The following is a 22278-nucleotide window of genomic DNA, read 5'->3' on the forward strand; positions in this document are numbered from 1 at the left end:
ACAGGATTTTGTATTTGTTAGTAAAGTCATGCTGTGTTTAAGATAGAAAATTCATAAATAAATAATAAAAAGAAAATTTGATAAAGGATGTCCTAAATAAATAAACAAGAGCACCGCCTTGCGGGTGCTGACGCTCATCTGATTTTTTTTGTGTAATAGAAATATTGTCCTACCCATGATTTTCTAAGTCTAAAAAGGGCCATCATTCTTGCAAAAAGCAGGATAGAGTTATGTTTCTTGATGTACAGTGTCCACTTATGATGGTGAAAAACTGTTGCAAGTTTTAAAGCAATAGCTTTGATAGTTTATGAGAAAAGTTGACTTAAACATAATACTCAACCAAGAAAATGATTTTCTAAGTCCAAAAGGGGCAATAATTATTGCAAAAAGCAGGATGGAGTTATGTTGCTTGCTGTACAGGGTCAGCTTATGATGGTGAACAAGTGTTGCAAGTTTCAAAGCAATAGCTTTGATAGTTTAAGAGAAAAAGTTGACTTAAACATAAAACTTAACCGAGAAATCTGATATTTTCTAAGTCCAAAAGGGGCCATAAATCTTGCAAAAAGCAGGACGGAGTTATGTTTCTTGCTATACAGGGTCAACTTATGATGGTGAACAAGTGTTGCAAGTTTTAAAGCAATAGCATTGATAGTTTAGGATAAAAGCTGACCTAAACATAAAACTTAACCAAGAAAACTGATTTTCTAAGTCCAAAAGGGCAATAAATCTTGCAAAAAGAAAGATGGAGTTATGTTTCTTGATGTACAGGGTCTGCTTATGATGGTGAACAAGTATTCCAAGTTTCAAAGCAATAGCTTTGATAGTTTAGGAGAAAAGTTGACCTAAACATAAAACTTAACCAAGAAATCTGATATTTTCTAAGTACAAAAGGGGCCATAAATCTTGCAAAAAGCAAGATGGAGTTATGTTTCTTGCTATACAGGGTCAGCTTATGATGGTGAACAAGTATTCCAAGTTTCAAAGCAATAGCTTTGATAGTTTAGGAGAAAAGCTGACCTAAACATAAAACTTAACCAGGCAACGCCGACGCCGACGCCGACAACCGCTCAAGTGATGACAATAACTCATCATTTTTTTTCAAAAAATCAGATGAGCTAAAAAAGAAAAGAAATTTCTTTGCAATTTAATTGCCTCTCATCAAACTCACAAATTTACAGCAGAAAATATATCTAGTCAATGGTCCTTCATCTCTGACCCATGTGTATTAGCTGTCAGTTACTTGTTGTGAACAAGCAAGTCCTATTATGAAATCTAGAACAAGAGGACCATGCGGTCCTGAATCGCTCACCTGTCCACGCGCAAACCAATTTTCATGAAGATCCATTGAAAAGTATGGCCTCTAGAGAGGTCACAAGGTTTTTCCATTTTTAGACCTACTGACCTAGTTTTTGACCACACATGCCCCAGTTTGGAAGCTGACCTAGACATCATAAAGGTGAACATTCTGACCATTTGTCATGAAGATCCATTGAGAAATATGGCCTCTAGAGAGGTCATAATGTTTTTCTATTTTTAGACCTACTGACCTAGTTTTGGACCGCAGTGGACCCAGTTTCAAACTTGACCTAGATATCATCAAGGTGAACATGCTGACCAATTTTCATGAAGATCCATTGAAAAATATTGCCTCTAGGGAGTTCATAAGGTTTTTCTATTTTTATAGTTTTGGACCGCACATGACCCAGTTTGGAACTTGACCTAGATATCATTAAGATGAATATTCAGACAAACTTTCATACAGATCCCATGAAAAATGTTGCCTCTAGAGAGGTCACAATGTTTTTCTTTTATTTGACCTACTGTCCTGGTTTTTGAAGGCACGTGACCCAGTTTCAAACTTGACCTAAATATTTTCAAGGTAAACATTCTGACCAGTTTTCATGAAAATCCACTGAAAAATATGACCTCTAGGATTTTCTATTTTTAGACCTACTGACATAGTTTTGGACAGCACATGACCCAGTTTCGAACTTGACCTAGATATCATCAAGATGAACATTCTGACCAACTTTCATCAAGATCCCATGAAAAATGTGACCTCTAGAGTGGTCACAAGCAAAAGTTTACGGACGACGGACGCCGCACGATCACAAAAGCTCACCTTGTCACTTTGCGACAGGTGAGCTAAAAAGACTATTTACGTAAACAGGCCACCATTACAATAACCTAACTAGACTTCTTCAGAAGAAACAAGAAATGCCGTCTCAGTCCAAGAAAGCATAACTCTGCAATACGTCAAATGAGCCTAAAACATTTACATGCACATCTCCATCCAGTGGCAGATTCATTGGAATACATGTAAAACTATAAATTTAAAGTAGTCCATTAAACACACTTCCAAGTACCAACGATACCAGTGTACGTATCTTCTGTAAGTCCAAATGCACAAAACACTGCAATGCTTGGCTGTAGATTGTGCCAAAACTTTTTATTGCAACCAAACAACCCCCATAAAATGACACCTATATACCCCACAAAACTTAAGTTTGTGGCAGCATAGTTAGTGTTGAAAAATGGATTTAAACCATATCAGACATGAAAAAATCATATTATTTGCTTTGTTCAAACTCACTTGAAAGTCTTGAAAACATGAGCTGTCAGAGGACAGCAACGCTTCACTATTTAACAGCCTTGTCAAGCGAACAAATATAGAAGTCGAAAAAGGGACATAATTTTGTAAAACTTAAAACAGAGTTATGGAACCTGTACAATGCATGTCAGCTTATCACACTGGACAAGTGTGTGTCCATAAGTTGGTACTGAAATACCAGCTTACATACAAAACGAAACCAAAAATTGCTAAGTCAAAAAAGGTTAATAATTTTATAAAAATACAAAGTAGAGTTATGGAACTTGTGCACTGGATGTCAGATCATGACAGTGAACAAGTGCATGAAGTTCCAGTCCATTCCCATTAGTAGGTATGGATATAACAACTTACATACAAAAACTTAATCATAAACTGGTAAGTCAAAAAAGGGGAAAAATCTGGTAAAAATGCAATGTAGAGTTATGAAACCTGTGCATCAGATGTCAGATCAGCACAGTGAACAAGTGTGTGAAGTTTCTATCCATTTCCATCAGTGGGTACTGAGATGCCACCTTAACCAAAAACTGCATAGTCAAAAAAGGGGCATAATTCTGTAAACAAGTATTGTCCATAGGTCACTGATGCCCCCACACACTGTTTCATCCTCTATATAGCAAAAACTATCAAAGGGCCATAACTGCAGTAAAAATAGAAACAGAAAAAAATACTTCCTTTATGGCCATCTGCTTGTTTATCTGTGAAAGTTTGAAGCAAATCAGGTTAATAGTGTGGGAGGAGTTGGACACACTAGATTTCGGGACATACGTACAGACAGATGGATGGACATATGGACAGCAGCAACACTATATGGACCCCCATAAATGTGTGGTGGCATAAAAAGCAATACATTGTTCTGCAACCTGTATAATATAAGACAGTTTACCACAGTAAATAAGCGTGTCAAGTTTAAATCCATTCCAACAGGTGGTAACTGAGATATGAGCTTACATACAAAAACTTAACCAAATAGGGACACAAACACTGACACCGACGTAGATACATGAGTGAGTCCAATATCTCTACCTATTCTTCCAATAGTCAAACCACTTGAAAAAAATGTGCAGCAAAGTAATGTACCTTTCATAGTCTCACTTTTACATATTTTTACCCTACATTTGTATTCTAACCAGGTATCTCATGTACTTACAGATCTGTGTTGTGTCCACTCAATAGCATCAAATTCTAGCTGACCTCCCATATCAGGTGTTACATATTCAGGTGCAATGTAATCAAACATTGATTCTGGAGTGTCCAAGGAAACTACCTGAAAAACACAAATAAATCATTTTTACATTTCCTAGTGATTTTTAAATGGTGTCTAGTTTGAGTTACTGCACTTTCTTTCACGACATTTTTCCAACTCCAATTAAGAAATTACAAATTAATACTAGTATTATTTTGAGGTTTGAATTGAAAACCATCATAAGTCCTTTGTTATCAAATAGGAGTTACCACAGTTATATTCAACCCTTTATCTACATATTGTTTTTGTAACAACATCCACTATTATTTTGTATGATGTAACAATAAAATGGCCGTATTTTATGGAGAAACCGAAATATGTGATACGGATTTCAGTGTACTTTATATAATCATTTTACAAGTTACTGGGCAAAAGTCAAAACTATTTTCCCGAGACAGTGGGAACAACATGGGAACTGTGCTAGAGGCCAATATTTAGACATAATAACTAGGCTGAGGTCAATATTCAGACATAAGAACTATGTTGGGGCCAATATTCAGACATAAGAACTATGCTGCGGCCAATATTCAGACATAAGAACTATGCTGCTGCCAATATTCAGACAGAAACATTTCGAAACACTGTCCACTATACTGAAGAACACAAGTTGGACTGTTCCCCAAACACACATCAAACTTGTTTTATTTCCTAATTTATTTCTGTAAAAAGAAGCCCAATAATGGAGACTACATTACTGCAGAAACTAATCTGAGCCTCAAAACACTTTGAAGCCAGACACAGTCAAAAGTAACCAATAACAATTCACTGAGCATCAGGTTACTAAATGTTTTGGTCTGGCATATACCACCATAGCACCATGTAGCATCTGTAGATCATTCAAAGGCCTGTTAAAATTAAATTTCTTTAATTCTCAATATTAAATCTTACTGAGGAAAAGGGACAAAACAACACAAACTTCACACCAATTAATCAGGGTTAAATTTTGTGAGGGACAACCTTGAGACAACCCTGACTTTTTATTATATTCTGTTCCATTCTATTCCATTCTATTTTCTATTTTATTCAATTCCATTCCATTCCATACCATTCCGTTCTATACTATGATTTTTGCAATACCCTTTTTACTGTATGTATTGCAAATAGATTGCAATAGTTCTGGATGATCACTTTTTTCACAGAAAACCTTTTTTCCATTCATTGAATAGCAAAGAATAGCAGGAATATCTAGTCATACTGGAAGCAATTTGTTTGTTTGAGATCTAATTCAGATATACTGCTACTGCAATTTTCTGGGGATTAATTTCTCCTTAAATTCTGAATATCAAGGATGGTCTATGAGTCTCAGTGCATTTTATGCCTTAAAATAGAAATTGTCTAGCATTATACCAGCATGATTTGTTACAAAGTACGTTCTACTTCATGGATGTTACATGCTTTATTTTTCTTTATGCCTGTAGGGATCAAGTTTTTCCTAAATGCATGACATTCTTCCTCAAGGGTATGAAGGCATCACTTGTCTTGACATTTCATACACATTTCATGCACAACATAATTAACAAATGGTATTTCTTTGAAATAATTCTGAAAATTTATTGAATGTTAACTTTTGATCACAGGAGAAAGTGAGCAAGTTCAGCTCACTGACCAGGATTAACTCTAGTAACTACTAACAAGAGTTTGTAGAACACGAAATGCCCCCTTGATGCATTCAGTAATTGCAAATGGAACAGAAATAATTTGCTTACTGTACACAAAAGTTCTACTGTTCTGGGTCAATGTGACCTTAACCTTTGACCTATTGACCTCAAAATCAATAAGGGTCATCTGCTGGGGATGATCAACCTCCCTATCAACTTTCATGATTCTAGGCCTAAGCATTCTCAAGTTATCGTACGGAAACTGTTCAAATGTTCTGGGTCAATGTGACCTTAGCCTTTGACCTACTGACCTCAAAATCAATATGGGTCATCTGCTGGTCATGACCAACCTCCCTATCATCTTTCATGATCCTAGGCCCGACGGTTCTTAAGTTATTATCAGGAAACCTTTTAACTGCTCTCGGTCACTGTGACCTTGACCTTTGGCCTACTGACCTCAAAATCAATAGGGGTCATCTGCTTGTCATGTCCAACCTCCCTATTAAGTTTCGCGATCCTAGGCCCAAGGGTTCTCAAATTATTGTACGGAAACTGTTTAACTGTTCCAGGTCAGTGTGACCTTGGCCTCTGACCTACTGATCTCAAAATCAATAGGGATCATCTGTGGTCATGATCAAACTCCTAATCAACTTTCATGATCCTAGGCCCAAGCGTTCTTGAGTTATCATCTGGAAACTGTTTAACTGTACCGGGTCACTGTGACCTTGACCTTTGACCTCAAAATCAATAGGGGTCATCTGCTGGTCATGATTAACCTCCCTATCAACTTTCATGATCCTAGGCCCAAGTGTTCTTGAGTTATCATCTAGAAACGGCTTAACTGTTTTGGGTCACTGTGACCTTGACCTTTGTCCTACTGACCTCAAAATCAATAAAAGTCATCTGCTGGTCATAACCAACATCCCTATTAAATTTCGTGATCCTAGGCCCAAGCGTTCTCTAATTATCGTCTGGAAACTGTTTAACTGTTCCGGGTCACTGTGTCCTTGACCTTTGACCTACTGATCTCAAAATCAATAGGGATCATCTGCTGGACATGACCAACCTCCTTATCAACTTTCATGATCCTAGGCCAAAGCGTTCTTGAGTTATCATCCGGAAACTGTTTAACAGTACTGGGTCACTGTGACCTTGACCTTTGACCTCAAAATCAATAGGGGTCATCTACTGGTCATGACCACCCCCCCTATCAAATTTCATGATCCTAGGCCCAAGTGTTCTTGAGTTATCATCCGGAAACGGATTGGTCTACGAACCGACCAACACTGACATCTGCAAAACAATATATCCCTCCTTCATGGAAGGGGGGCATAAAAATGCTTTCATCACTCAAGAGCTAAGACTGTGACTAAAAACAGATCTGGTGCGTCTGTGATATATTACAGACTCCGGACTGAAGGGTTGGAATGACAAGTATCTTTAATGTATATATTCTGTAACTCAACAAAGAAAATTTTTATAAAATCATTATAAGCAACTTAGCAGTAAAAGTTAAGTGTTCTCAGATCAAAAAGAAATATGTCACTTCAAATGTATGTAAAGCAATCCAAAATTAGCTCTATCTTTGACATGAATACTTAATTACCCAGTATGGAAAATCTCATCTTTGAACCAAAACTATAACTTGATATTTACAAAAAAAAGGGTGTGAAAATATATACCTTATATTCGAGTTCCTCTTTGAACTTTGACCTATATTCCGAGAAAGCTCGCTGGAAGAAGCCGTGTGGCTGTAGCAGGAATACCACCTGTATATGACCGGGGAAGAAACTCTGAAATATAGAAAAATCTCTGTTTGCTTTTCTGATATGGGTTAAATGCTGATTTTCAATCAGATCGCTGTAATATAACATCAGTCAGTTAACATATCCAAAGCTCCTGGAGTACTTTTAAGTTTTTCTCCCGAAGAAACTGACAACTTCCACATACAAGTTAGTGCTAGAAGATGAACAACTTCTTATAACTTCTCTAAAATCATCACAGAGAATATCTGCCTACCTGGACAATAAAACTTGCAATTTATACATTGGTAATCATGGTACATACTAGTATATACTGAGTAGACCTGAGACACAGCATATAAAGTTTATAAAGTCTTGTTTGTTTTGACATGTTTTCAAATATATTTTTCAAAATGGTATTTATGTAATCTACTTACAGTTACTTAAAGGTCCATTACTAAGGGAAAGTGAGTTGGCAATTTTTTTCATAGCCAGTGCATAGACTTCTGCAAGACACTAAATAATGAAGATTGGCAGGTCAAAATTTACAGAAGGTCTTTGGAACTCAAAGAAATGTATGTGTATTATGTTGAAATTTCAATGAATCGACAGAATGACCCCCCAGGTCTTTTTAACTTTCTTCATACTTCATAGAAAAATAATTGTACATATACTGCGATTTATTTCGAATTTCTACATACCAACTTTCGTGTTCCAATAAAATGAAATAGTTTCTGTGCTTTTCAAAAGAAATTAAAATGTTCACTTTCCTTAGTATTGGACCTTTAAACTAAACAGTGTTCATGGATTCTGCATCAGGACTGACTTGTTTTTCTTAAAAACAGATTAACTTTCCCACATGAGTCAGAGGTGGAGAAGGAAGGATCTTTTGTCAAATCGTAAATGTGAACATCAACTCTGCACGGTGATCAAACTTGTGATCACTTGACCCGTGATCCTAATCACACTCAGCTTAATGGGCAGGTGCAGTTAAGATCAAAGTCTAAAACTTTCAGTAGTGACCAGACATTTTTGTCTCTTTTTCTTGAATGGAAAAGTCAAAAGTAGTCAGACATTCTATAACATACATGCTTGCCACCAGCTGCAAATCAAAAATTCACTAATGTTGCCGTGTTGTTATATTTTCTGGTTCTTTGGGATTACTAAGTCCACTCAGTATCTATTTAATAAAATTCCCATTAGCATGTGCAAGGGGGCATGAGAGGTGTTGCACTATCCACTACCTCTCATGAACTGACTCTATCAAACTGAGTCTGCTATTATTTTGTTCCATAGCATTCTATGCTACCAAAGGGTCTTCTTACAGATTTTATTAACTATCACAACAACATTTTATAGTGTCGTGTGGCACTGTAAAAAGTCTCCCAGTACTTGAATTCAATGTTGTTATATTCTCTGGTCCTATGGGATCATGGAGTCCATTCAATATCTATGTGATAGTTCCCAAAGGCTCACATTTTAGATTTCATTTCATACTTAAGAAAAATGATCATAAATAATATGTGTACACGTCTTTCTTAAATCAAACAGCTGATAGCAGCATATTGGAAACTGTTCTGCTTCTTATATTATCAATGTAGACAATTTAAATTCTTACTGAGAATCTCATGAGAATTGTCTTGACAGAACCCCAGCCACTCTGTCTGCGATCTACCAACAACACGTATCCCATCTGTGTCTCATGTAGCCTGAAATCATATCAAATACTATAGCTGTGAAGCTGTGAACATATTTCAAAAAACACTAAGAAAAAAACCAAAAACATATTGTGACAAAATTTAGATCTTTTGTGGTATATGCAGAAATGGCTATTTTGTTGCGGACATAAATAAATGGATTCCAACTTTTAATGAACAAGAGGGTCGTGATGACCCTGAATCGCCCACCTGAGTAATATGAGCCACTGTTTTAAAATGGCAAACTGATGCTTAAATATAAGAAAGTACGTCAGTAGGTCAATGAAAGTCAGTTTTAAGATCGGTGTGCAAAACTGTACATGTCATCCAAATTTCAAGGCTGTATCTTAAAAAACAAGAAAGTAGGTCAGTAGGTCAAGGTCACAGTCAAGTGACCACAATCGCTTGGGGTCATCAGGTAATTATAAGTAAACAGTCTAGGAAATATGATCTGATAACTTTTTAACTATTTATTTCTACCGGTATATTATCTCGTATAAAAAGCGACCCCTGGGCATAATTTTAACAATTTTGGTAGAGGACAACTAGGCAATGCTACATACCAAATATCAAAAGCCTAGGCCTAGAACTTTCAGACAAGAAGATTTTTATAGTATTTTCTTATACAAGTCTATATAAAACTTGAGACTCCCCTGGGCAGGGCCTCTTTTCACCCCAGGGTTATAATTTGAACAATTTTGGTAAAGGACCACAAGGCAATACTACATACCAAATATCAAAGGCCTAGGTCTTGTGAGTTTAGACAAGAAGAATTTTAAAGTTTTTTCCTATACATGTCTATATAAAACTTGTGCCCCCTGGGCCATAGAGGACTATTAGATGATGTCACATGCCAAATATCAATGCTCTATGCCTTGCAGTTTTGAACAAGAAGATTTTTAAAGTTTTTCCTTTTGGTTGCCATGGCAAGCAGAGTTCTGCATGGACTTCAATTCTTTGAACAATTTTGAAAGGGGGCCACCCAAGGATCATTCCTGTGAAGTTTGGTGTAATTCTGACCAGTGGTTTTCAAGAAGAAGATTGTTTTAGAAAATGTTGATGGACAGACGACGCACAACATACAACGGACAACGTACATTGAGCGGTCACAAAAGCTTATTATGAGCCTTTGGCTCAGGTGAGCTCAAAATGAAATGGGAATTTGACTGCTTCACAGGGTTCTTTTTCCATTGATGAACAAAGCAATGAAATCGGAGAAAACTTGCCTGAACCCCTACCTCTCCCCTTGCAAATACAACTGATTTCACAATCTGTGCTTTTTAACCTTTACCTTGCTAATTTCTAAAATGGACTGGTCCATCATTCAATTTCCGCAATACCACTCCTTATTTAAAGGGGTATTCACTGAAAATTTACTGACTGAATAGCGAACAGTTCAGATTATGACTGGTCTGTATTTGTCACAAAGGCTGCCAGCAGGCTAATGGTTTTTAACGGCTGTTTTAAACAAAGATATATACTAACATTAACTGTTCTTACTCCATTCTACCCGAAGACAAACTACTTTCCCAGCATTGTTCTGTGTTACCTTTTTCTCCGATAGCTAAAATCTCACCATTCAGGAGTTCTACCTGTAGCATTTCTTTTTGGCATTTTGGCCATATTATGAAAGTCAAACGGTTAATCACTTTAAAGACCAAGAACTACAATTTCTTGAATTCTCTACATGAAAATAATAATGCATTTGATGTATTTACACCAAACTTCTAAACTGAATTCTGTACCTACTTATCTGACCGTTGTATGAGTTATTTCCCTTTGCTATGTAAATGTTTGCCTGAACATTGATGGGATTGGCAGAGTGCATAATGTGCACAGTTTTCAATGCAAATTAGATTTTAGAAGAACTATATAAGAAATATGTCCCATGGAGGGTTTATAGACCATTGCAATGGATCAAAATTTTATCCTAACAATCTGGAGTTGAGAAAGTGTTCAAATATATCAAGACTGTTTAAGAGAGCATTAGTTCAGTGTAATATATTATTATACACATGTCCAATATTCATGATTTTTCAAAGAGTTACAAAAAAAGATTCCATGTACCACATATTTCTATTTCCTAGCTTCATTGGCAAACAGTTTCTACCATTTTCCATATTGTACCATTGCCTGAGAATATGCAGATATTATTATAAACCTTGGAAAACTGAAGGTGCCTGTATAATTTGTGGTTTTATATTCTAAAAGGAAACTGCTGCAGGCAGCAATTACTTACAGCCATTGTTAAAGATTATAGACATTTGACATTTTGTGCTAAAAGGTCTTTAGGTTTGCCACTTAACTGAATAATGACAGAGAATGCTGGCATGAAACGAATGGCAGCCAGGAACCAATAACTGAAATTATGCTATTTTCTTTAAACCATTCCTGTTGCAAAAAAAATATATTTTCCATAATCCTGCAGACAGCCTATTGCTTGTCCAAAAACTAAGCTTGTACAAAAACCCATGCCAGACAGCTTTAAAGTGTGGGCGACAAATGACAAAACAAACTGGCCAAATTTCAATGAAATAGGAGCAAGGGTAAGTAGGTAAAGATTTGGAAAATGAATAGAGTACAGCCTTGTATTGCATACATGATGAGAGTTTCACTTTATGCTTCTTAGATCTTTGGTGGAAAAAAATAGGTAGAGACCATTGAAGCAGGCTGAGGATGTTCTGGATGGTCTCTTAATGATGGTTATCTGCATGCAGTGATTTATGAGAAGAAGTTGTTTAAAGTTTAAAGGTATTTTCTATATCTAGCTCAAGAAGCCCTTACAAGGGGGGCCGCATACCCCCATTTGAACAAGATTGGGAGAGGACCTTACAATAAAAGTTTGGTAAGGATCAAACAGTTCATGAGAAGAAGTTAGTCAAAATAATTTGACGTTCAGATTGTTTTATATTTGTGACTGGCAATCTAAACGTCAAAACTTTGAAGGATCAAAATAATGGAGGATGAATCACAGTACACAGTCATGTAAAGTTATTGGTTTTATCGCGTGTATACACACGGTAAGCGTTAATCGTGTACAGTAAATACAAAGGTTTAACTCACCAGAACTTTCGTAATTTGGGATATTATTTGATAATTTTTACATAAATCAAAGAGGAATTGAATCCCCTTTTGATACATGTAAGTTTTATTTGAATTTATGGCCAACTCATGAAATAATCGGCATTTAAACCTATAGCATGTAAAGCCTCGGTAGCGATGAAAATTTCATCGGAAATTGGTTCAACTATTTTGGTCTTTGGAGTGTTTGACGTGAGTGGGGCTATTGCCCATACAAAAAAAAATCTCAATATTTCCTAGGATCGCATCAAATTAGTTGGACTAGAGGAGAAGTAATGGACTTGTAAGAAAACTGAACCAATTTCAGAGTCCAAAAAGGGCCATAATTCAGCCAAAATAGTTGACAGAGTTATGTACTCCTGCCTACAGATGGAGATCATGAAGATAAGCAAGTATTCAAAGTTTCAAAGCCACATGTCAAATAGTTTTGACAAAACATGGACTTGTACGAAAACTGAACCCTTGATGGAATCATGTACTGTTGCCTAAAACTGGACATTGTGATGGTACACAAGTGTTGAAAGTTTCAAAGCTTTATCGCAAAAGGTTTTGTCAAAATGTAGACAGGTAGGAAAAACTTAACCAAGGTGTGACACCGGCGCCGTGGTGAGTAGGATAGCTCTACTTATTCTTCAAATAGTCGAGCTAAAAACTGCTGAAAAAGTTTGAAGAAGATCTATCAAGCATTTTATGCCAAGATGTTATTTAAAAGTATTTTTAACTCTAGCAGCCCCTAAAAGGTGCCAAACACCCCCATTTGAACAAGATTGGAAGACCTTATAATTATGTTACAGTCCAAATTTGATGATGATTCTTAAGAAATCATTTAAAGGTTTTTCTATTTTTAGCTCTAGCAGCCCCTAAAAAGGGTAAAGCACCCAAAGTTGGGAAAGGACCCTATACTGTTGCTAAAGACCAAGCAGTTCATGAGAAGAAGTCATAGTAGAGGCCGGTAGCTATAGAGGAGATGTCATTTGTAGAAAAGTGTGAAGGGACTGCGAGACGCTGGATGGACCACAAATTGAAACGTGACTAGTCACTAAACACCCATATATTCTGCAAATGCTGATACATCACCACTTTATACTACCGCAAAACATATCACCACATTCTTATATTATCTGGACTAAGTAAATGTTTGGGCTGGCAGATGGCTGCATTGATTGTAGGTGAATGAATTATTACAACGGCAGGAAGACTGGAATGTGTATTGTAGAAACTTACGGAGGTATACTACAGAGGTAAGTGACAATTTTCCGGTACTCATCTTCGTTGGGTTCCGGTAGATTTGGTCGATCTGGAAATGTCATTATTGGTGCCCCATTCTTTGCCTTGGCTCCTGTTAAGATACAATATACAGTTAAAACTAGATACCTCAACCTCTCTTTTCTCAAAATTCCTGCCATCTCAGACATTTTCAATCCTGTCCGAAAAACTTCTGCACAAAATATTATTTTAAATCAAATTTCGGTTATCTTGGAGTAAAAAGCTTGATCCCTTGTAATTTCAGATACCTAGTTTCAACTGTATATATTAGCAAGTAATTTTAATCATTCAAATAAACATCCCAATCTTATTTAAACTAGTAAACAAGAGCTGTCTCCATAGGATGACACATGCCCCCGATGGCACTTTGAATGAATAGTTATGGCCAATGTTAGAGTTTAGGAACTTTGACCTACGGACCTGGGTCTTGCGCGCGACACGTCGTCTTACTGTGGTACACATCCATGCCCAATATTTTTAAAATCCAAGCATGAATGACAAAGATATGGACCGGACATGCCCATCAATGCACTATGTTGAAATATGACCTTTAACGTCTAAGTGTGACCTTGACCTTTGAGCTACGGACCTGGGTCTTGCGCACGACACGTCGTCTTACTGTGGTACACATTTATGCCAAGTTATTTGAAAATCCATCCATGGATGACAAAGATATGGACCGGACACGAATGCACTATCATGAAAAATGACCTTTAACGTCTAAGTGTGACCTTGACCTTTGAGCTACGGACCTTGGTCTTGCACGCGACACGTCGTCTTACTGTGGTACACATTCATGCCAAGTTATTTGAAAATCCATCCATGGATGACAAAGATATGGACCGGACACGCCCAACTATCATGAAAAATGACCTTTAACGTCTAAGTGTGACCTTGACCTTTGAGCTACGGACCTGGGTCTTTCGCGCGACACGTCGTCTTACTGTGGTACACATTCATGCCAAGTTATTTGAAAATCCATCCATCGATGACAAAGATATGGACCGGACACGAAAATTGCGGACAGACTGACAGACCGACAGACTGACAGACGGTTCAAAAACTATATGCCTCCCTTCGGGGGCATAAAAATGAGCAGTGAGCTTCCAGGAGATATTTCTATTATGATATCAACATAAAACTTACCTGATAATCTGTTAAAACGTTCTTTCTAACTCACCTGATATAAAAGCAAAATTGGTCTGGAGCAGCTGTGCTACATCCAGCACACTGTATGGACATGTCTCCATACCCATACCATCTCCTGAAAATATACAAGAACAGAACGCAATGAGAATCCTGAAGCACTGACTATTGTCTCCATACCATCTCCTGAAAATATGCAAGAACTGACTGCAATGAGAATCCTGAAGCAGACTACAGGCTCATGACTCCATTCCAATGCTATCATGGAGCAGACTAGGTTCATGACTCCATTCCTGTACTTAATAATTATGAGAATCATAAAGCAGACTATATATAGGCACTGGTTTCTGAACCATATCCTGAAAATGAACCATAAAACACTATAGGAATCAGAAAATAAAATTAAAACTTGACGGTTTTCTCTTGAAAACATACATCGCTGTGACCAATACATCTTATTTAGCAAGGAGCACAGAAAGGGTCTTCACTGATAAACAAATTTTATTTGCTTGTCATGAGATTTAGGGAGATTTCACTCTATGTAAATTGAGAATTTATTATTTCATTGGTCTTTGCTTGTAGACATGACTTGTCATCTTTAACAAAGTAAAGAAAGATGTTGTAACATTGGCATTCATGTAGATGTGAATCAACTTATTTCCATGTAACTAATGTAGACTACTTTAACCATATTACAAGTCCCTGTGTACATGATGTACTTCTAATTTAGACAATATTTTTACTAGCACAATCACCTGAATTTCCATACTTCCATATTTTGTAGATAACTTCAGCTTCGTCACAAGTTAATAAATGCTTCATTGAGGACCTAAATTTCCAGGATTTTCTTGCACGCCTGAAACTACCACGCAGTTCTGATATATCGTCCTGCATATGTCTCACAATCACATCCAACAAACACATCTTGTGTGTTTATTGTTTGGTTTTTGATTAATGCTCAGTAAATTATTAAATTTACCCGCTTGGATCATTAGAGGTCAATAAAAATATCGAAAATGTCTTCATATGAAATAATGAGAAGGGACTTCAACCTAGAAGCAGATGTAACATCCAAGTATTTCAAATATAAATACAGCCAATTTAAATAGCCTAACATGGGAAAGGTTTAAAAAAAATCTCAGCATCTATAGTGTCTTCAAGGAAGTTCTGCATGTTTGATTAAGTGAAATGTCATTTATCCGGAAACACTAAAATAATGCCTCGTAACTTTAGTACGGGTAGCAAAAATATTGAAGGAAATCTATTACATCCCGTGTATCAAGTATTAAACAATGAGTATGAAGTATTAAACAATGAATGCTACGGTTAATGTTGATAATAGATATGTTTTGATATAAAACAATTTAAAATGATAACAAACAATAACAGCAATGTAAGATATTTGGCAACCTATATATGTTTTTTTGTCATGTGATTCACAACTAGTACATCTACAACTACAAAAAGTTTCATCAAAATCTACATTATGGTATTTTTGACATGTGAAAATGACATAAACAGTGGGATCTTCCCATAGGTAGGGAATATTGACCCGAGGACCAATAATTTCAAATCTGTCTACCAAAAATTCAAGCACATGACCCTATCTGCCGAATCCACTTCAATATACTGACACTTTGAATAAAAGTCTACACTGCAGAGCAATAATATGTCCCAAACATGTATATTTACCTTAAATCTTAAATATTTTTATGTCAAACTGCAAATGAGGATGTTTTACCATTTTCCCTCTACAGTGTAAACTCTCTAGAGACTGGACTGAAACATATTTATTGCAGACAGGTTTTGCCCTGGACTGGAGGTGCTTGGACAAAGATTTTACTCTATCTGCAAGTCATTATAGCTTGAAGACAACTGGTTCAACTGTTTAAAAGTTTCAAGTTTTTCAAGTTTAATTTTCATTCAACCAGAAGGTCATAGACCCATGGGGTACATATACATTGTATATACGTAGCAACATTAGAGGTGTTTAACAGTTTTTACAATATAACCTGTGTTAATGACACCTATGTTGAGGATTTACTGACACCTCTTTAAAGGGAATACTGGAACCTCTGTACAGGGAATACTGACACTTCAGTTGAAGGAATACTAGCACATTCGTATAGGGAATACTAGTACCTCTGGACAGGGAATACCAAAACCTCTATACAGGATTTACTGACATCTCTGTAAAGGGAATACTGAGAAAACTGACACCTCTGTGAATGGAATACTGACAACACTAAAGCTTCTTTAAAAGGGAATAATGAAACCTCTACACAGGATTTACTGACACCTCTTTAAAGGGAATACTGACAAAACTGACACCACTTTAAAAGGGAATACTGAAATCTCTATACATGATTTACTGATATCTCTGTATGGGGAATACTGACAACACTGAAGCCTCTTTTAAAGGTAATACTTAAACCTCTATACAGGAGTTACTGACATCTCTGTAAAGGGAATACTGACAACTCTGTGAATGGAATACTGACAACACTGAAGTCTCTTTAAAAGGGAATACTGAAACCTCTATACAGGATTTACTGATATCTTTGTAAAGGGAATACTGACAATACTGACACCTCTGTGAATGGAATAGTAACAACAATGAAGTCTCTTTAAAAGTGAATACCACAATCTCTATACAGGATTTACTGATATCTCTGTGAAGAGAATACTAACAAAACTGACATCTCTGTGAAGAGAATACTGACAAAACTGACATCTCTGTGAAGAGAATACTGACAATACTGACACCTCTGTGAATGGAATACTAACAACACTGAAGCCTCTTTTAAAGGGAATACTTAAACCTCTATACAGGAGTTACTGACATCTCTTTAAAGGGAATACTGACACCTCTGTGAATGGAATACTGACAACACTGAAGTCTCTTTAAAAGGGAATACCACAACCTCTATACAGGATTTACTGAGATCTCTGTAAATAGAATACTGACAAAACTGACACCTCTGTGAATGGAATACTGACAACACTGAAGCCTCTTTAAAAGGGAATACCAAAACCTCTTTACAGGATTTACTGACATCTCTGTAAAGGGAATACTGACAATACTGACACCACTGTGGAGGAATACTGACACAACTGACACCACTTTAAAACTGAATACCGAAATCTTTATATAGGATTTACTGACATCTCTATAAATGGAATACTGACAATACTGACACCTCTGTGAATGAAATACTGACAACACTGAAACCTCTTTAAAAGGGAATACTGTAATCTCTATACAGGATTAACTGACATCTCTGTAAAGAGAATACTGACAACACTGACACCTCTGTACAGGATTTACTGATATCTCTGTACAGGGAATACTTCCCTATAAAGTCAGATAAACGTGTTTTCCTTCCAAATAAACAAGTTTTTTAGTATATTATCCTCTTTAATAGCAAAAACCTCTGTAATACAATTAAAGTTTGGCATTTCCAGTGGAATTGCTCTACAGAGGATGCACCGTATCAGATAAAATGTTTATCTTAAAGTAAAGGTAAAATTAGGACATTCATAATATTTTCAACTTCCTAGTTGTGATATATATCAATTTTTCTGTCTAACAAAACAACCACAGAAAGAAAGAAAATAAGTAAACAATTATAGTTAAAAAATTAAATTATACTTCCTAATATTTTACAGTAGCTAGTATTAGGCCAGAGAAAATAAATATTTAGATTCTCATCCGAATTTTGAGAAAAAATGGGGAGGGTGGGCACTTTTTATTTTTTATTTTTTAATTTGGAAATATGGGAGTCTGGAGGTCAATTTGACAAATTATATTTGAAATATCACTGTATTGATATTTTAGTGTATGTTGCTGTGTCTTTGAAATCTTTTATATGTTAAACTCATTTTGAAATACATATGTTTATGGGGAAAAAAATAATTTCATGTGATAAACTTTTATCTTATTTATAATGTGATAGATCTAGTTAATCATTTTGTCTGAAGGTTGATTGTATCCTGTAGATCTACAAATAATTAAATCTACAACAATGGCAAATCAATATTTGTCTGTTCAGTGTTTGCAAATTCAAAATATTTAGTTTTGTCAAAGTACAACAACGACCTGTGAAGAACAATCAATCTGTCATTCCTGCTGAGCATGTGCTAAAAGCTATATATACCCCTGTAACCGATAATGATGCTATTGACTTTTGAGCTTAAAGTATAAAATACGAGGAATCTAGTAGTTTTACACCAGATTTTTTTTTTAGATGTTTCTTAATTAGATGCACTTGCATACATAACATATTTTTATCCTATTTCCAGATCTATGAAACAAATAGCCAGTTAGTTCAGTATTCTTTGCACGTGAAAATGGCATGTCAGGCTTCCCCACGAAGGCAAATGTTCCTGTAAAACACAATTGACATATTGAAATTCAGACAACAGATACTTATTTATAATCAATAAAAACCAATAACAATCAAATCAGGATAAGAAAATACATTGGCTTTATCTTTTTCTAAAAGTTTTTGAAATCGAAAGTAGGTTGCCGGAACGTCTGCTAGTCGTGTGAATTGCCGATATTTTATTATCATTTCTCTTAATTTATTATAATAAGAGGTAATGTCATGGTAAATTTTAATATCAGATACTGTCAAATGCTGTTAAATTGTCTTTGCATCACCACAATATGTCAAACATTTTCTTTAAACTTGAGAATTATGCAATGTTTATGCAAGTGTACTGGTATCCGGATATAAAATTTTGGATATCCGAATTTTGACTAATAAAAAATTTCGAGGCGGGGGGTTTCATATAGGGGCGGGCGGGGATGAGAATCTAAAAACTAATTTTCTATTGCCTTAAGTCTTCAAATCATTTCTGGTTTATTTTTCTCTATAAAAGCAAAAAAAATTTTGAAAATATTTAGGAATATATTTGACAAATTTTACATTCACTCATTGACATCACTCCAGAAACAAACTTTTCTCCCTGAAATGGGGCAATCATCAACTTGAAGCAAATATCTAAACATTTTTCACTCTGCACAAAACTAAGCCACTGAATTCACATGCTTATCTTTTAAAGTCATATCTTTATTTCCTACAATATTTTTCGTAAAAACATCTCCTATAACAACATGTCACAGTATACATCCTTTCTATTCCCTGGAATAATGATTTGTTCATGTAGACAGTAACAGCTGGCAGCATATTCTATTAAAACATACAATATAATATGCAATCTGTTCCCTCAAAATGTTTTCCAATCAATAAATTTTAATCAAAATTCTGAATATCAAATAAGTTTCAACATTAATTTCAGGTACAAATGTACTAGAAAACAGTCCTAATTAAGAAACAACTGATAATGACAATTTAATTCTAATTAAGCCAAACATATATATGAGGGTTTATTTTTTTTCACACAGTGTGGCTCTATTATTATTATATTCTGTTTCATGTTTATGATGTCAAATGATACCTTTGATATTTGTATCTGTTAAACAGATGTTACAGTAACAATTTGTGATACCTTTTAAAACAGGCAACGATTCGTAGAAAACATAAAGCAATGTGGTACTAGTAAATTTCTTCTCTCCATATATAGTCAAATACAAACAGTATGTTTGGATTTTCCAAAGTAGATTTGTTTTTAGACATAATATGCAGACCAAGGATGATAGCAGAATCCCTAACATCAACAATAAGTCCTGGATCATGATATTTAGACCCTGAAATTTACTACGGCTGAGTCTGTAAAGAAACCCTAGCAATAAACCCTGCTTACCCTCATATCCTGTAACATATACCTCACAGAAATTAGATATATCTCATGTTTTATGATACTTTGAAACTACTGAAAACTACTGATCAGAGGTAATTTCCTTGAAGACTTTCTAAGTCACAAAACATGACAGCTATAATACAGTTCTACTGACTTAATCAGAATAAAGTGCATAAAAATTATGTAATCTTCACTGAAAGCAGCTGACCAGTAATAGTCTGCCACTGGCTGTAGATGCAGTCTAGAAATATCTGGTTCAAGGGTAACTGTTTCGCAGTAAGGATGTTCTGCCGTACGACCTACAAAACAGTTATTTCCATGTGCACATACAAACAGTGGTAGATTTCTTGCACATCGTACTTTACAAATTATAGAAATAAATAAAGCAAAAATAAATACTTTCCATTGCAGCAGTCTTTCTTATAGTAGCATATTCACAGAAAGTGCCATAAACAGGAAATTGACATCATGATATTTCAAAGACACAAAACAAAGTTTCAGTTTAATCATTTAAAATTTTGTAGCATAGTGTTATGAATTTTTTGTAATTGATAAATATACAACAAAGAACAAAGTGCAACTATCTAAAGAATATGATTTTTATGGAATTTTATAATAGCAATAATGCACGATCAATCATCAATGCACGAATTGCCCAACAGTCATCTGACTTTGGAGATACAATGTGGGTTTAGCTGGCAAAGGGTAAAATCACCTATGTGTAAGAATATAATATTATGAATGCTTATTTCGATTATTACCTCCATATCCGTCAGGGCCTTCGGTGTTTGAGCTTGTGACCGAATCTACATTTGACCTCCGACCTGACGTATGTGTACTTGTATGGGAAGCATGACCCCCAGTATGTTTTTTACTGTCCTTGTATGCTAACAAAAGTCTTCTAAAATCTTCCTCCCCTGCATCGGAATCGCTTGTGGTTGTTGTGCTGTAGCGATATCTCCGGACTATTTCTGGCATCAAGTAACCAGTTTTCTCCGGACTCTCGTCAGTATAGTCTGACGAGTAGAGTGAACTGGATGGCCTTGATGACTTAGATAAAGAGGAACTGCACGATTCTAAACTTGGTGGTCGTTCTAATGATAGAGGCTGATCAAGTGCGGAGCCTTTCTTTTTGAAATTCTCAACAAAGTTTTCAATCTCCTTCTCAATTTTGCAAGCTTCTAAACCGCTATATCTCTGACCTCTAACTCTGTGGGGCCGACTTCCACTTGTGCACATTGCTGATTGTCACATTTTAAAATATTCAGTTGATATAATCCATATATAGAATAAATATCAGAACTTATTCCTTTTTTTTAAAAAAAAACCTGTTTTCTTACATGTTATATCTTTACCATTTTTGGTAATTTGAAATAATATTGGTCACTTTCTTCACCAGTCAATACTCCTATGATAATACCATATGTAACCTTAAGTTGTCTTCACATCAATTATTGTTATGCCACATCCAAACAGAACACTGAAGATTACTCAGACACCATCTACAATAATACATATTATTATTTCTCACTCACAGGTCCCACATGTGCGGGATGCTTCACTTCTACATTATTGAAGAAAGATAAGAAGAACAGAACAGTCAGTATTAAATACTACAAAACAATATCTATTTTTTTACCTCCACAGCCAATACTACAATGTATTTTTACTCCATAACCATTACTTCAATGTATCTCAACAGTCAATACTGCAATGCACTTAACCTGAACTGTCAATACTACAATGCAATTTACCTAAACAGACTACACTTCAATGTATCATACCTTAACAGTCAATATTACAATGCATTTTACCTCAACTGTCAATACTACAGTGCATTTTACCTCAACTGTCAATACTACAGTGCATTTTACCTCAACTGTCAATACCACAATGCATTTTACATAAACAGTCAATACTACAATGCATTTTACGTCAACAGTCAATACCACAATGCACTTTACCTCAACAGTCAATACTACAATGCATTTTACTCAACTGTCAATACTACAATGCATTTTACCTCAACTGTCAATACTACAATGCATTTTACATAAACAGTCAATACTACAGTGCATTTTACCTCAACAGTCAATACTACAATGCATTTTACCTCAACTGTCAATAC

General features: G+C 35.6%; 1 protein-coding gene across 4 annotated transcripts in view; it reads right to left on the reverse strand.

Annotated features, from left to right (window-relative positions):
- LOC123554135 (guanine nucleotide exchange factor DBS-like) overlaps window positions 1-22278 on the reverse strand; it is a 95770-nt gene that overhangs the window by 41924 nt on the left and 31568 nt on the right. For 2 of the 4 annotated variants that reach the window (XM_053548419.1, XM_053548420.1), the window contains exons 2-6: window positions 14419-14502; window positions 13197-13311; window positions 8813-8903; window positions 7135-7245; window positions 3759-3875 (exon numbers count right to left, since the gene is read on the reverse strand). In XM_053548419.1, the coding sequence (XP_053404394.1) occupies window positions 3759-3875; window positions 7135-7245; window positions 8813-8903; window positions 13197-13311; window positions 14419-14502 (518 nt within the window). Of the gene's footprint in view, window positions 1-3758; window positions 3876-7134; window positions 7246-8812; window positions 8904-13196; window positions 13312-14418; window positions 14503-15139; window positions 15756-20911; window positions 21653-22278 lie in introns of those variants that run through there. The other 2 variants (XM_053548417.1, XM_053548418.1) reach the window with 2 other exon arrangements.

Source organism: Mercenaria mercenaria, chromosome 7 (assembly GCF_021730395.1).
Source record: "Mercenaria mercenaria strain notata chromosome 7, MADL_Memer_1, whole genome shotgun sequence".
In the NCBI taxonomy this organism is placed as follows: Eukaryota; Metazoa; Mollusca; class Bivalvia; order Venerida; family Veneridae; genus Mercenaria; species Mercenaria mercenaria.